Here is a 13,877-nt window from a genome sequence, read left to right on the forward strand (position 1 = left end):
CACTTTAAATATTCAATCTTAGTAGGTCGCTGAAGGCGAAGCGCAACTCTAGGACATCAATAGTAGGGATTGATTGATGCTCAATGTTCATTTCAAATCTGCTTCCATCATATCTGAGCAAATGACAACAATGTCAATGAAACTTTGTAACTTGATTGGAGATACACAACCCACTCCCTGCCATCCGCCTTTACCGGAACCACATACCAGAGTTCTTTACCTGCTCGATAGCGTTAGGGGGAAAAATACAATTTCTGCCAAGACGTAGCCAATATCTAGGATAGACAACGAGACTACAGAGTCCTGAAAAGTGACCATTACACTTGACACCTTTTCAGACAACTCAACTCAATGTGACAATATATCCTACCTAGCTACGGTACATTCTTCCATAAAGCACAGCTAGCTAGCTAATAAAGTTCATTGTCAACACAAACTTTGGACTGCATACTGCCTAACTGGAACCTGCTCATACTATACTGGAACCTGCCATACTGCTATACTGGAACTGCATACTGCTATACTGGAACCTGCCATACTGCTATACTGGACCTGCATACTGCTAACTGAACCTGCCATACTGCTATACTGGAACCTGCCATACTGCTATACTGAACCTGCTGCATACTGCTATAACTGGAACCTGCCATACTGCTAATAAACTCTGGAAACCTGCCATACTGCTATACTGGAACCTGCCATACTGCTATACTGGAACCTGCCATACTGCTATACTGGAACCTCCAACTGCCCTATACTGGAACTGCATACTGCTATACGGAACCTCATACTGCTATACTGGATAACTGCATACTGCTATAATGGAACCTGCCATACTGCTAACTGGAACCTGCCATACTGCTATACTGGAACCTGCCATACTGCTATACTGGAACCTGCCATACTGCTATACTGGAACCTGCACATCTGCTTGTTATACTGGAAACCTGCTAACTGCTTATGGAACCTGCATACCTATACTGGAACCTGCCAAACTGACTATATGAACCTGCCATACTGCTATACTGGAACCTGCCATACTGCTATACTGGAACCTGCCATACTGCTATACTGGAACCTGCCATACTGCTATACTGGAACCTGCCATACTGCTTTCTAATACATACAACGCTCATCTAGTTAGTTACTCCACCATGATACAGTCAAACTGGCTAGATTAGGTGTGCAGCCAGAGGTCAGTTTCAGCACAAACACTGCTAGCTAGCCTACATTTTCCTCAACCAAGACCAGCCTCTCACAACACAGTTATCTATGTTGAATCTAAACCCGGCCAATGCACATGCAAGTAGCGCGTGTAATTATCTAGATCAACACGTTGCTGTTCGTGCATCAAGGACAAATTCCAGCCCTTACCTTTATGATGACCCAGCCGACTCTGGGCCAATTGTGCGCCGCCCTATGAGACTCCCGATCACGGCCGGTTGTGATAAAGCCCAAGATCGAACCAGGGTCTGTAGTGACGCCTCTAGCACTGCGATGCAGTGCCTTAGACCGCTGCGCCACACGGGAGAAAAAAATTCCCTAGTCCTTGCCGATGACAAGCATACCCATAACATGATGCAGCCACCACCATGCTTGAAAATATGAAGTGGTACTCAGTGATGTGTTGTTGGATTTGTGTTGTTGGATTTTCCCCAAACATAACGCTTTCTATTCACGACATAAAATGAATTCCTTTGGCACATTTTTTGCCGTTTTTCTTCAGTGTCTCGTTGCAAACAGGATGCATGTTTTGGAATATATTTATTCTGTACAGGCTTCCTTTTCACTCTATTATTTAGGTTAGTATTGTGGAGTAACTACAATGTTGTTGATCCATCCTCAGTTTTCTCCTATCACAGCCATTAAGTCTAACTGTTTTAAAGTCACCAAGGGCCTCATGGTGAAAACCCTGTGCTGTTTCCTTCCTCTCTGGCAACTGAGTCAGGAAGGACGCCTGTATCTTTGTAGTGACTGGGTGTATTGATACACCATCCAAAGTGTAATTAATAACTTCATCATGCTCAAAAAGGATATTCAATGTCTGCTTTTTATTTTATCCATCTACCAATAGGTGCCCTTTACGAGGGATTGGAAAACCTCCCTGGTCTTTGTGTTTGAAATTCACTGCTCGACTGAGGGACCTTACAGATAATTGTATGTGTGGGGTACTGAGATGAGATAGTCATTCAAAAACCATTTTAAACACTATTATTGCACACCAGTGGTGGTAGGTGCCATTTAAGATGAGTGGGGAGGATTATTTTGGGCCCTATATTTCTAGTACAGCATATTGGATGACTGCCATTCATATTCACCCAGTTCACTGTAACAGTGATAGGTTTAGGTTACTGTCATTCATATTCACCCAGTTCACTGTAACAGTGATAGGTTTAGGTTACTGTCATTCATATTCACCCAGTTCACTGTAACAGTGGTAGGTTTAGGTTACTATCATTCATATTCACCCAGTTCAATGTAACAGTGATAGGTTTAGGTTACTGTCATTCATATTCACCCAGTTCAATGTAACAATGTGATAGGTTTGGTACTGTCATTCAATTCACCCAGTTCAATGTAACAGTGATAGGTTTAGGTTACTTCATTCATATTCACCCCAGTTCAATGTAACAGTGATAGGTTAGGTTACTGTCATTCATATTCACCCAGTCAATGTAACATGATAGGTTTAGGTTACTGTCATTCATATTCACCCAGTTCAATGTAACAGTGTATAGGTTAGGTTACTGTCATTCATATTCACCCAGTTCAATTAACAGTGATAGGTTAGGTTACTGTCATTCATATTATTCACCCATTCAATGTAACAGTGATAGGTTTAGGTTACTGTCATTCATATTCACCCAGTTCAATGTAACAGTGAAGGTTTAGGTACTGTCATTCATATTCACCCAGTTCAATGTAACAGTGATAGGTTTAGGTTACTGTCATTCATATTCACCCAGTTCAATGTAACAGTGATAGGTTTAGGTTACTGTCATTCATATTTCCACCCAGTTCAATGTAACAGTCATAGGTTTAGGTTACTGTCATTCATATCCATTCACCCAGTTCAATTAACAGTGATAGGTTTAGGCTACTACGTGATACTCAAATATCCCTACCCATCATGAGTTGCACAACCTAGCCTATGAATGGAAGTTACAAAACATAGTCGAGAGAAATTAGTAATGACATTACACATTTCAATTCGCCCTTGCACACTCTGGCCTGCATCTAGCTGATCTAGGGTGTAGTCATTAGTCCAACAGTTGCAAACTAGAGTTCTATTGGACAATTCAATATGTTTAAGAAACGTTTCAACAGAATCGGCGGAATGAATACACCCCGATCACACATTGTTCACTTTCATCTAGCCTACCAGTCTAGAACCACGAATACAGCCTACCAGTCTAGAACCACAATACAGCCTACAGGCTAGAACCACCGAATAGCCTACCAGTCTAGAACACAATAACCTACCAGTCTAACCACGAAACAGCCTAACCATCTAGAACCACAAATACAAGCCTACCAGTCTAGAACCACGAATACACCCTACCAGTCTGACCGAAGCTACATAGAACATAAATGTGCTACACAGAACTTTATTGCCCGCTAGCAGTCCACATGCAATAGCAGCGTACAACCATATTCGGCATTGCTAATGCACGTGTCATTTTACACTTTTTTGATATCTTTTAATATTTGTTTGGTTTTAAACGTTTGGCTATTGTCACATCCCTAATTATTCGTCTTGTGTATTAAGTAGTGTTATTTAATATTTATCTGGTAACACCTACAGAACGTTAAGAGAAACATTGACAAATTAAATTATGCTTAAATAAATGTCAGTGCAGCCAACCAATCAGAGTGTAGAAACAGCCAATAAATCGTAGAAACAGCCAATAAAGCCTTACATGTCCTCTACTTCTCGGAGCTCAGTGGCTGGAGGGGGGCGGACACCGGCTCTTCACCGGACCCGGGTTAGGGCAGAGACGGGGAGGGGGGCTGGCCAGGTCCTGACACCTGGGAGAGATAACACACGTTATTAACATCAACAATCACCCCCACCACCACCACAACGATCATTTAACCCCCACCGCCACCACCACAACTATCATTATAACCCCCACCACAACTATCATTTAACCCCCACCACAACTATCATTATAACACCACAACAACATCATTATAACACACACCCATAACTTCATTATAACCCCCACCACCACAACTATCATTATAACCCCCACCACCATAACATGCATTAATAACCACCCCACCACCACAACTATCATTATACCACCACCACCCATAACATCATTATAACCCCACACCACAACGATCATTATCAAACCCCCCCACACCACAACTATCATTTATAACACCACCACCATAACTATCATTTAACCCCCACCACCACAACTATCATTATAACCCCACCACCATAACTATCATTATAACCACCCCCACCACCACAACTATCATTATAACCACCACCACATAACATCATTATAACCCCCACCACCACAAACGATCATAAACCCCCACCACCACAACTATCATTATAACCCCACCAACATATTAACTATCATTATAAACCCCCACACACCATAACTATCATTATAACCCCCACCACCACAACTATTCATTATAAACCCCCAACCACCACAACTATCATTATAACCCCACCACCCACAACTATCATTATAACCCCCACCACCACAACTATCATGATAACCCCCCACCACCACAAACTTCATTATAACCCCCCCACCATAACTATCATTATAACCCCACACCACAAACTATCATTATAAACCACCACCACCACCACCACAACTATCATTATAACCCCCACAACTATCATTATAACCCCCACCACCATCATCATCCACCACCATCATCATCACCCCAGACATTCCATTCATCACCACAACCATTACCCCCATAAGGTCGACACCTGTTGTATTCGGCGCATGTGACAAACACAATGTAATCATCACCATCTCACCGGTATGACGTGTGCGCTGCATAGCGGAGAGAAGGCGCTGTGAGAAGACGAGAGGAGGTTGGCAGTAGAGGGTAGACTCTGGATGAAGGCGCAAGAAGGGGACAGCTGTCTGTGTCTCTCAGTAGGACAGTCACCTGTCTGCCAGCCCTCTGCCGTCACCTTACACCTGGAGCACGAACATTTCAATTAGAACAATTAGATGTCACGTTACACCTTGAAAATTATACACACAATATCAGTTAGTAGGTAGGTCCATTTAAATGATGTAGTGAAGATCAGGGATGGGCCAGCGTGGCAGGATGGGCCAGCGTGGCAGGATAATCACCTGAAACACTGCACCCTGTCTCCAACACCAGTATAGACCCATCCTGCCCTGGCCAGGGTGCGCTCTGTTACCGCTGCAGCCGGGAAGAGGGCAAAGGTCGAGATACGGAACAGTTCTGAGGAGGAAAATAATAATCACAACTTTATAAAAGGTACAGCGTGTCTGTAAGGTGAGTGTGTGTCAGGTGAGTGTGTGTCAGGTGTGTGTACAGCGTGTCTGTAAGGTGAGTGTGTGTCAGGTGAGTGTGTGTCAGGTGAGTGTGTGTACGGTGTGTGTACAGCGTGTCTGTAAGGTGAGTGTGTCAGGTGAGTGTGTGTACGGTGTGTGTACAGCGTGTCTGTAAGGTGAGTGTGTGTCAGGTGAGTGTGTGTACGGTGTGTGTACAGCGTGTCTGTCAGGTGAGTGTGTGTACGGTGTGTAAGGTAGGTGAAACTCGGATGAGCATGCTTTATAATGTAAAACTATACAGTGTATAATAACAGAGGTCATGTGGTACACTACAAAGTATTCAGGCCCCTTGATTCTTTCCACCGTGTTACGTTACAGCCTTATTCTAAAATGTATTCAATTAAAATGTTTTCCTCATCAATCTACACACAACACCCCATAATGACAAAGCGAACACAGGTTAATATTTTTTCGCACATTTATTAAAAATAAAAACTAGATACCTTATTTACATCAGTATTCAGACCCTTTGCTATGAGACTAAATGGAGCTCAGGTGCATCCTGTTTACATTGATCATCCTTGAGATGTTTCTACAACTTGGAGTCCATCTGTGGTAAATTCAATTGATTGGACATGATTTGGAAAGGCACACACATGTCTATATAAGGTCCCACAGTTGGCAGTGCATGTAAGAGCCAAAACCAAGCCATGAGGTCGAAGGAATTGTCTGTAGAGCTCCGAGACAGGATTGTGTCGAGGCACAGATCTGGGGAAGGATACCAAAAAAAATCTGCAGCATTGAAGGTCCCCAAGAACACATTGGCCTCCATCATTATTTAATGGAAGAAGTTTGGAACCACCAAGACTCTTCCTAGAGCTGGCCGCCTGGTCAAACTGAGCAATCTGGAGAGAAGGGCCATGGTCAGGGAGGTGACCAAGAACCTGATGGTCACTCTGACAGAGCTCCAGAGTTCCTCTGTGGAGATGGGAGAACCTTCCAGAATGACAACCATCTCTACAGCACTCCACCAATCAGGCCTTTATGGTAGAGAGGCCAGAAAGAAGCCACTCCTCAGTAAAAAGACACATGACAGCCCACTTGGAGTTTCCCAAAAGGCACCTAAAGACTCTCAGACCATGATGAAACCAATATTGAATTGTTTGGCTTGAATGCCAAGCTTCACATCTGGAAGAAACCAGGCACCATTCCCTACGGTGAAGCATGGTGGTGGCAGCATCATGCTGTGGGGATGGTTTTCAGTGACTGGGAGACTAGTCAGGATCGAGGGAAAAATGAACGGAGATATCCTTGATGGGTAGAGAGCTCCAGAGAGCTCAGGGGGTGAAGGTTCATCTTCCAACAGGACAACGACCCTAAGCACACTGCCAAGACCACGCAGGAGTGGCTTCGAGAAAAGTCTCAATGTCCTTCATTAGCTGAGCCAGAGCCCGGACTTGAATCCGAACTAACATCTCTGGGACCTGTACAGCAACACTCCCCATCCAACCTGACAGAGCTTGAGAGGATCTGCAGAGAAGAAGGAGAGAAACTCCCCAAATAAAGGTGTACCAAGCTTCATACCCAAGAAGATAAGGCAGTAATCGCTTCAACAAAGTCCTGAGTAAAGGGTCTAAACACTTACAGTTGAAGTCGGAAGTTTACATACACCTTAGCCAAATACATTTCAACTCAGTTTTTCACAATTCCTGACATTTAATCCAAGTAAATATTCCCTGTCTTAGGTCAGTTAGGATCACCACTTTATTTTAAGAATGTGAAATGTCAGAATAATAGTAGAAAGAATGATTTATTTCAGCTTTTATTTCTTTCATCAACATTCCCAGTGGGTCAGAAGTTTACATACACTCAATTAGTATTTGGTAGCATTGCCTTTAAATTGTTAACTTGGGTCAAACATTTCAGGTAGCCTTCCACAAGCTTCCCACAATAAGTTGGGTGAATTTTGGCCCATTCCTCCTGACAGAGCTGGTGAAACTGAATCAGGTTTGTAGGCCTCCTTGCTCGCAAACGCTTTTTCAGTTCTGCCCACAAATGTTCAAAAGGATTGAGGTCAGGGCTTTGTGATGGCCACTCCAATACCTTGACTTTGTTGTCCTTAAAGCCATTTTGCCACAACTTTGGAAGTATGCTTGGGTCATTGTCCATTTGGAAGACACATTTCGCGACCAAGCTTTAACTTCCTGACTGATGTCTGATGAGATGTTGCTTCAATATATCCACATAATTTTTCTACCTCATGATGCCATCTATTCTTTTGTGAAGTGCACCAGTCCCTCCTGCAGCAAAGCACCCACACAACATGATGCTGCCACCCCCGTGCTTCACGGTTGGGATGGTGTTCTTCGGCTGGCAAGCCTCGCCCTTTGTCCTCCAAACATAAACGATGGTCATTATGGCCAAACAGTTTATTTTGTTCATCAGACCAGAGAGACTTTTCTCCAAAAAGTACAATCTTTGTTCCCATGTGCAGTTGCAAACCGTAGTCTGGCTTTTTTATGGTCCTTTTGCTGTTGTTCCTGGACTGATTGCACTTTTCGCACCCCAAAGTACGGTTCATTCTCTAGGAGACAGAATGCGTGCTCCTTCTGAGTGGTATGGCGGCTGCGATGTTCCCATGGTGTTTATACTTGTGTACTATTGTTTGTACAGATGAACGTGGTACCCCTTCAGGCGTTTGGAAATTCGCTCCAAGGATGAACCAGACTTGTGGGAGGTCTACAATTTTTTTTATGAGGTTCTTGGCTGATTTCTTTTGATTTCCATGACGTCAAGCAAAGAGGCATGAGTTTGAAGGTAGGCCTTGAAATACATCCACAGGTACACCTCCAATTGACTCAAATTATGTCAATTAGCCTATCAGACTTTCCCTAGCTGTTTAAGGCACAGTCAACTTAGTGTGATGTAAACTTCTGACGCCACTGGAATTGTAATACAGTGAATTTAAGTGAAATAATCTGTCTGTAAACAATTGTTGGAGAAATGACTTGTGTCATGCACAAAGTAGAGTGTGTAACCGACTTGACAAAACTATAGTGTTAACAAGAAATTAGTGGTGGTTGAAAAACGAGTTAATGACTCCACCTAAGTGCATGTAAACTCCCGACAAGCAATGTTCTACATCTAGTGGAAGCCTTCCCAGAAGAGTGGAGGCTGTTATACAGCAAGTCCAAACATCTATGAAGCTTCCCAGAAGAGTGGAGGCTGTTATAGCAGCAAGTCCAACATCTATTAAATGCCTTCCCAGAAGAGTGGAGGCTGTTATAGCAGCAAGCCAACTCTAATTAAGCCTTCCAGAAGATGGGAGGCTGTTATAGCAGCAAAGCCAACATTTAAATGCCTTCCCAGAAGAGTGGAGGCTGTTATAGCAGCAAAGCCCACATCTTAAATGCCTTCCCAGAAGAGTGGAGGCTGTTATAGCAGCAAGCCAACAATTCTATAAGCTCCCAGAAGGTGGAGGCTGTTATAGCAGCAAGCCAACTCTATAAATGCTCCCAGAAGAGTGGAGGCTGTTATAGCAAGCAAGCCAACTTATTAATGCTTCCCAGAAGAGTGGAGGCTGTTATAGCAGCAAGGACCAACATCTAATGACTTCCCAGAAGAGTGGAGGCTGTTTAGCAGCAAAGGGGGACCAACTCCATATTAATGACTTCCCAGAAGAGTGGAGGCTGTTATAGCAGCAAAGGGGGGACCAACTCCATATTAATGACTTCCCAGAAGAGTGGAGGCTGTTATAGCAGCAAGGGGGGACCAACTCCATATTAATGATCTCCAGAAGAGTGGAGGCTGTTATAGCAGCAAAGGGGGACCAACTCCATATTAATGACTTCCCAGAAGAGTGGAGGCTGTTATAGCAGCAAAGGGGGACCAACTCCATATTAATGACTTCCCAGAAGAGTGGAGGCTGTTATAGCAGCAAAGGGGGACCAACTCCATATTAATGACTTCCCAGAAGAGTGGAGGCTGTTATAGCAGCAAAGGGGGACAACTCCATATTAATGACTTCCAGAAGAGTGGAGTGTTTATAGCAGCAAAGGGGGACCAACTCCATATAATGACTTCCCAGAAGAGTGGAGGCTGTTAGCAGCAAAGGGGGCACACTCCATATTAATGACTTCCCAGAAGAGTGGAGGCTGTTTAGCAGCAAAGGGGGACCAACTCCATATTAATGCTTCCCAGAAGAGTGGAGGCTGTTATAGCAGCAAAAGTGGGACAACTCCATATTAATGACTTCCCAGAAGAGTGGAGGCTGTTATAGCAGCAGAAGGGGGACCAACTCCATATGAATGACTTCCCAGAAGAGTGGAGGCTGTTATAGCAGCAGAAGGGGGACCAACTCCATATTAATGACTTCCCAGAAGAGTGGAGGCTGTTTTAAAGCAGCAGAAAGGGGACCAACTCCATATTAATGTCCATGACTTTGGAATGAGATGTTCAACTAGCAGGTGTCCAGATACTTTTTTTCATTTTTTGCGACCCGGGTCTTTTCTTTGTTGTGTTCAAGTGTTTGTTTGTATTATTTTTAAGAAAGGTACAGTACACAAAACAGGTACGCCTAGACACAGGAAAGAGTGACCAGACGAACAAGACAAAACAGTTCCCATCCCACCCACAGGAATTCCCCAAGTCAAAGTTAGATTAGTGATTCACAATAGCAGTCTTTTGACAGAGTCATACGTTGATGAGAACAAATATGTTTCAGTCACTAGTCCCATGCGTCCTACAGATATTTCCATGTTTCTAATGTCCACTGGTGTCAGCATCAAAAGAATGAGGCGCCTGCCAACGTTAATCCAGACAATTTGTATTTTACTTTATTTAAAATAGGCAAGTCAGTTAACAAAAAATTATTATTTACAATGACGGCCTACCTGGCGACCGAGGTCAGCCTGCAGGCGCCCGGTCCTCCACAAGGAGTCGCTAGAGCGCGATGAGCCAAGTAAAGCCCCCCAGGCCAAACCCTCCCCTCACCCAGACGACGCTGGGCAAATTGTGCGCCACCCTATGGGACTCCCGATCACGGCCAGTTGTGATACAGCCAGGGATCGAACACTGCGATACAGTGCCTTAGACCGCTGCGCCATTCCCTAGTCCATGCTGATGACAAGCATACCCATAACATGATGCAGCCACCACAATGCTTGAAAATATGAAGTGGTACTCAGTGATGTGTTGTTGGATTTTCCCCAAAACATAACGCTTTGTATTAAGGACATAAAGTTGATTCATTTGCCAAATTTTTTACAGTTTTTATTCAGTGTCTTGTTGCAAACAAAATGCATGTTTTGGAATATATTTATTCTGTACAGGATTCCTTGTGTCTAACGTGTTTGTGTCTGTGTGAGGCCTACCTGAGGAGTTGTCATACTGCAGTGTGTGTCTAACGTGTCTGTGTCTGTGTGAGGCCTACCTGAGGAGTTGTCATACTGCAGTGTGTGTCTGTGTCTGTGTGAGGCCTACCTGAGGAGTTGTCATACTGCAGGTCAGCTGGGGCTCCGTTTCGACACAGACCAATGAGGAACGGGCTGTTCTGGAGATGGACCAGGGTGTCCATTTACAAATAGGGTAGACAGTCTAGATATAGACAGCCTAGAATCTAGATATACAGGTATTAGAGTCTAGATTTAGCTTCTAGATGGAGTTTTTTTGATGAAGAGTTTGTAGAATTAGAGAAAAGGAAGGGCCATTCTCCTCAGGGAGAGAGGGATGAGTAACCCAGGGAACACACACGCGCACGCACGCACGACCAATCACACACACACACACACACACACACACACACACACACACACACACACACACACACACACACACACACACACACACACACACACACACACACACACACACACACACACACACACACACACAACACACACACACACACGTGATTGATGGAAACAGTATGAGGTTCCCGTCATCTCACACATCAGCCTGGAAATTAAACCGAAGGTTTCCGAACTGATCTGACTAACAACCTAAAGAGAGAAACTGCCAACCTCCTGTCATAATATATCACAATATGCCAGAACACCTTCTGGTCATAAAAATATCACAATATGCCAGAAACCTTATAATAATATATGATATGCCATTTAGCAGATGACACACACACACACACACACACACACACACCACACACACACACCACACACACACACACCACACCACACACACACACCACACACAACACACACACCACACACACACACACACACACACACACACACACCCACAAAACACACACACACCCCCCTGGGTATGGCTGGTCAACCCTCTCCCCCTGAGTGGAACACCCCTCCTGGGGTTGTTTACGTCTCCATGGCAGCAGAGATTAACCAGACAAAGAAATAACTCTTGTCTGAGAGAAAGGTTTAATGGGAGAATAAAAGTTGTCCTCCTTTACTGCATAAATGTCGATAACACCTGTAGGGGAGACAGAAATATCACATTAGTAGAATGTTATAGTAGTAGTATTTATTAGGATCAACAATTAGCTGGTGCAGAGGCAGCGGCTACACTTCCTGGATCCAAATTACAGCTAAATTACATACAACTAATTCCATATTTAGACAACAGCAGGTGTGTCGGCTTGTAGGGGAGAGACAGAGGAACATCGCATTAATAGAATGTGTCCTACTGGTTGATTTGCCCTGTAATTAATGCATTACATAGCTACGTGGTTCAACATATTCAGACGACAGCAGGTGTGGCAGGTTCAGGACTTCCTGCTTTTGAATTGGAGGAAATGAATCGGTCCTAGACAAGGACATATAGCTACACAGTAACGATTTTATCATACCATTAATGTAGTGTTTCCTCAGACCAGGTATAATGTTGCCTACACGCAAACACCGCGTATATTTAAAAATATGTTGAAATATAGCAGGCTGACTTGCTACAGTGGTAGTCAGCTAGCTAGCTCAGTCAAGTTAGGCTAAAATTGCATTGTATTATATGGAGCACGAAGTCACATTGCTTTATTCAACGAGTTAATTTCCCCTCCAGTACAACCTTTAGGATCTGCTGTGATTTCACATTGTAGATGTGGTGCAGAAACATGTATTAATTGTCTGAGATGGTGAAACTTTTTAAACGAGAGTTAGCTAACTATAGCTAGCTAACGTTAGCTGGTGTTGTCTGTGTAGCTAAATGGCGTTGTTGTTATCCATAACTGCTAACTAGCTACGTGGTTACAGGGGATAATATGTAAATATTACAGTCACAACAGAGCCAGATGGGGAACCCTGCCTGAATACTGGTTAAATACTACTGTTAAGTCCCTGTCCTCCTGGCGTTAGACCAGTGACTCACCCTTCAGAAATCTCTCTGATCAAAGGCGAGTCTGTGGAAGTCCCCTTCTGCGGTCTGTGTGCTATTCAGCTGTCACTTCCCAGTAAATGTGATGACGACGTTTTTGAACCGACAAGAAACCAAGTAGTAAATTCCACTGTCTATAGTCCCCTATATGGAAAGAAACATCAATGTGAAAAACTATTAGTTATCATGATACTTCCATCCATAATGACAGGCCATTTCATAGCAAAACGAAATAACATAACACATGTAATATTTCCTTATATAATAATATCACATGTTTTTGAACATAATTAATTACAAAATCAAACAACATTTTAATTTCAACAAGTTATACACACCAAGTTGTTTAAAATGTACAGTAGGCGAGGCAACAACATCCATTATAGGAAATGTATGCTTGTCCATAAATGGACATTGTTGGTTTTAATTTAGATCACATGAGCGATAATTTTATGGTGTGAATATGAACATGACAACAGAGTAATAAAATGGTTAACTTACCTTTGTCCAACAGTTTGCAGGCAGATCACAGGGAGGAAGTATAACTAAACTTTACAGCAGCCTAACCAGAAATACTACATGTGGAACCTTATATCTATGCTATGACTCGACTCGCCTCCACACAAAGGGAAATTTGCAACGTACCTCGTGGGTGGTTTAGTCAAATATGGCGTGAATGTGTTATAGTGTAACATCTGCAAGGTTATTGCATTAAACTTTTGATCGACGTTACCCTCATAGTCAACGGCCAGATAACCAGTTGATGTTTTCCCAGTGGTGGGAAAAGTACCCAGTTGTCACACTGTAGTAAAAGTAAAGATACCCTAATAGAAAGTTACTCAAGTAAAAGTGAAAGTCACCCAGTAAAATACTACTTGAGTAAAAGTCTAAAATGATTTGGTTTTAAATGTACTTAAGTACAACAAGTAAATGGAATTGCTAAAATATACTTAAAAGTATACATGGATTTTCTTGTAGTTTTTTTTTTTTTACTGATAAATCAAATCAAATTGTATTTGTCACATC

At 43.1% G+C, this 13,877-nt stretch overlaps 1 protein-coding gene and 1 long non-coding RNA gene across 2 annotated transcripts in view; both read right to left on the reverse strand.

The window, feature by feature from the left end:
- Positions 1–11,327, reverse strand: part of birc2 (baculoviral IAP repeat containing 2) — a 44,766-nt gene extending 33,439 nt beyond the window's left edge. The window contains 4 exon segments of the mRNA XM_070439967.1: positions 3,965–4,029; positions 5,010–5,183; positions 5,343–5,457; positions 10,992–11,327. Coding sequence (XP_070296068.1) covers positions 3,965–4,029; positions 5,010–5,183; positions 5,343–5,457; positions 10,992–11,085 — 448 coding nt within the window. The 5' untranslated portion in view covers positions 11,086–11,327.
- A 386-nt stretch (positions 11,328–11,713) lies between these two features.
- LOC112072905 (uncharacterized) lies at positions 11,714–13,490 on the reverse strand. Its single transcript, XR_002894416.2, has 3 exons — positions 13,353–13,490; positions 12,846–12,995; positions 11,714–11,957 (listed from the first exon to the last, which is right to left on the reverse strand). It is a non-coding gene; the product is annotated as an uncharacterized lncRNA (long non-coding RNA).
- Between the last annotated feature and the right edge of the window lie 387 nt (positions 13,491–13,877).

The sequence above is a fragment of the Salvelinus sp. IW2-2015 genome, unplaced genomic scaffold, assembly GCF_002910315.2.
Source record: "Salvelinus sp. IW2-2015 unplaced genomic scaffold, ASM291031v2 Un_scaffold2080, whole genome shotgun sequence".
Taxonomy (NCBI): Eukaryota; Metazoa; Chordata; class Actinopteri; order Salmoniformes; family Salmonidae; genus Salvelinus; species Salvelinus sp. IW2-2015.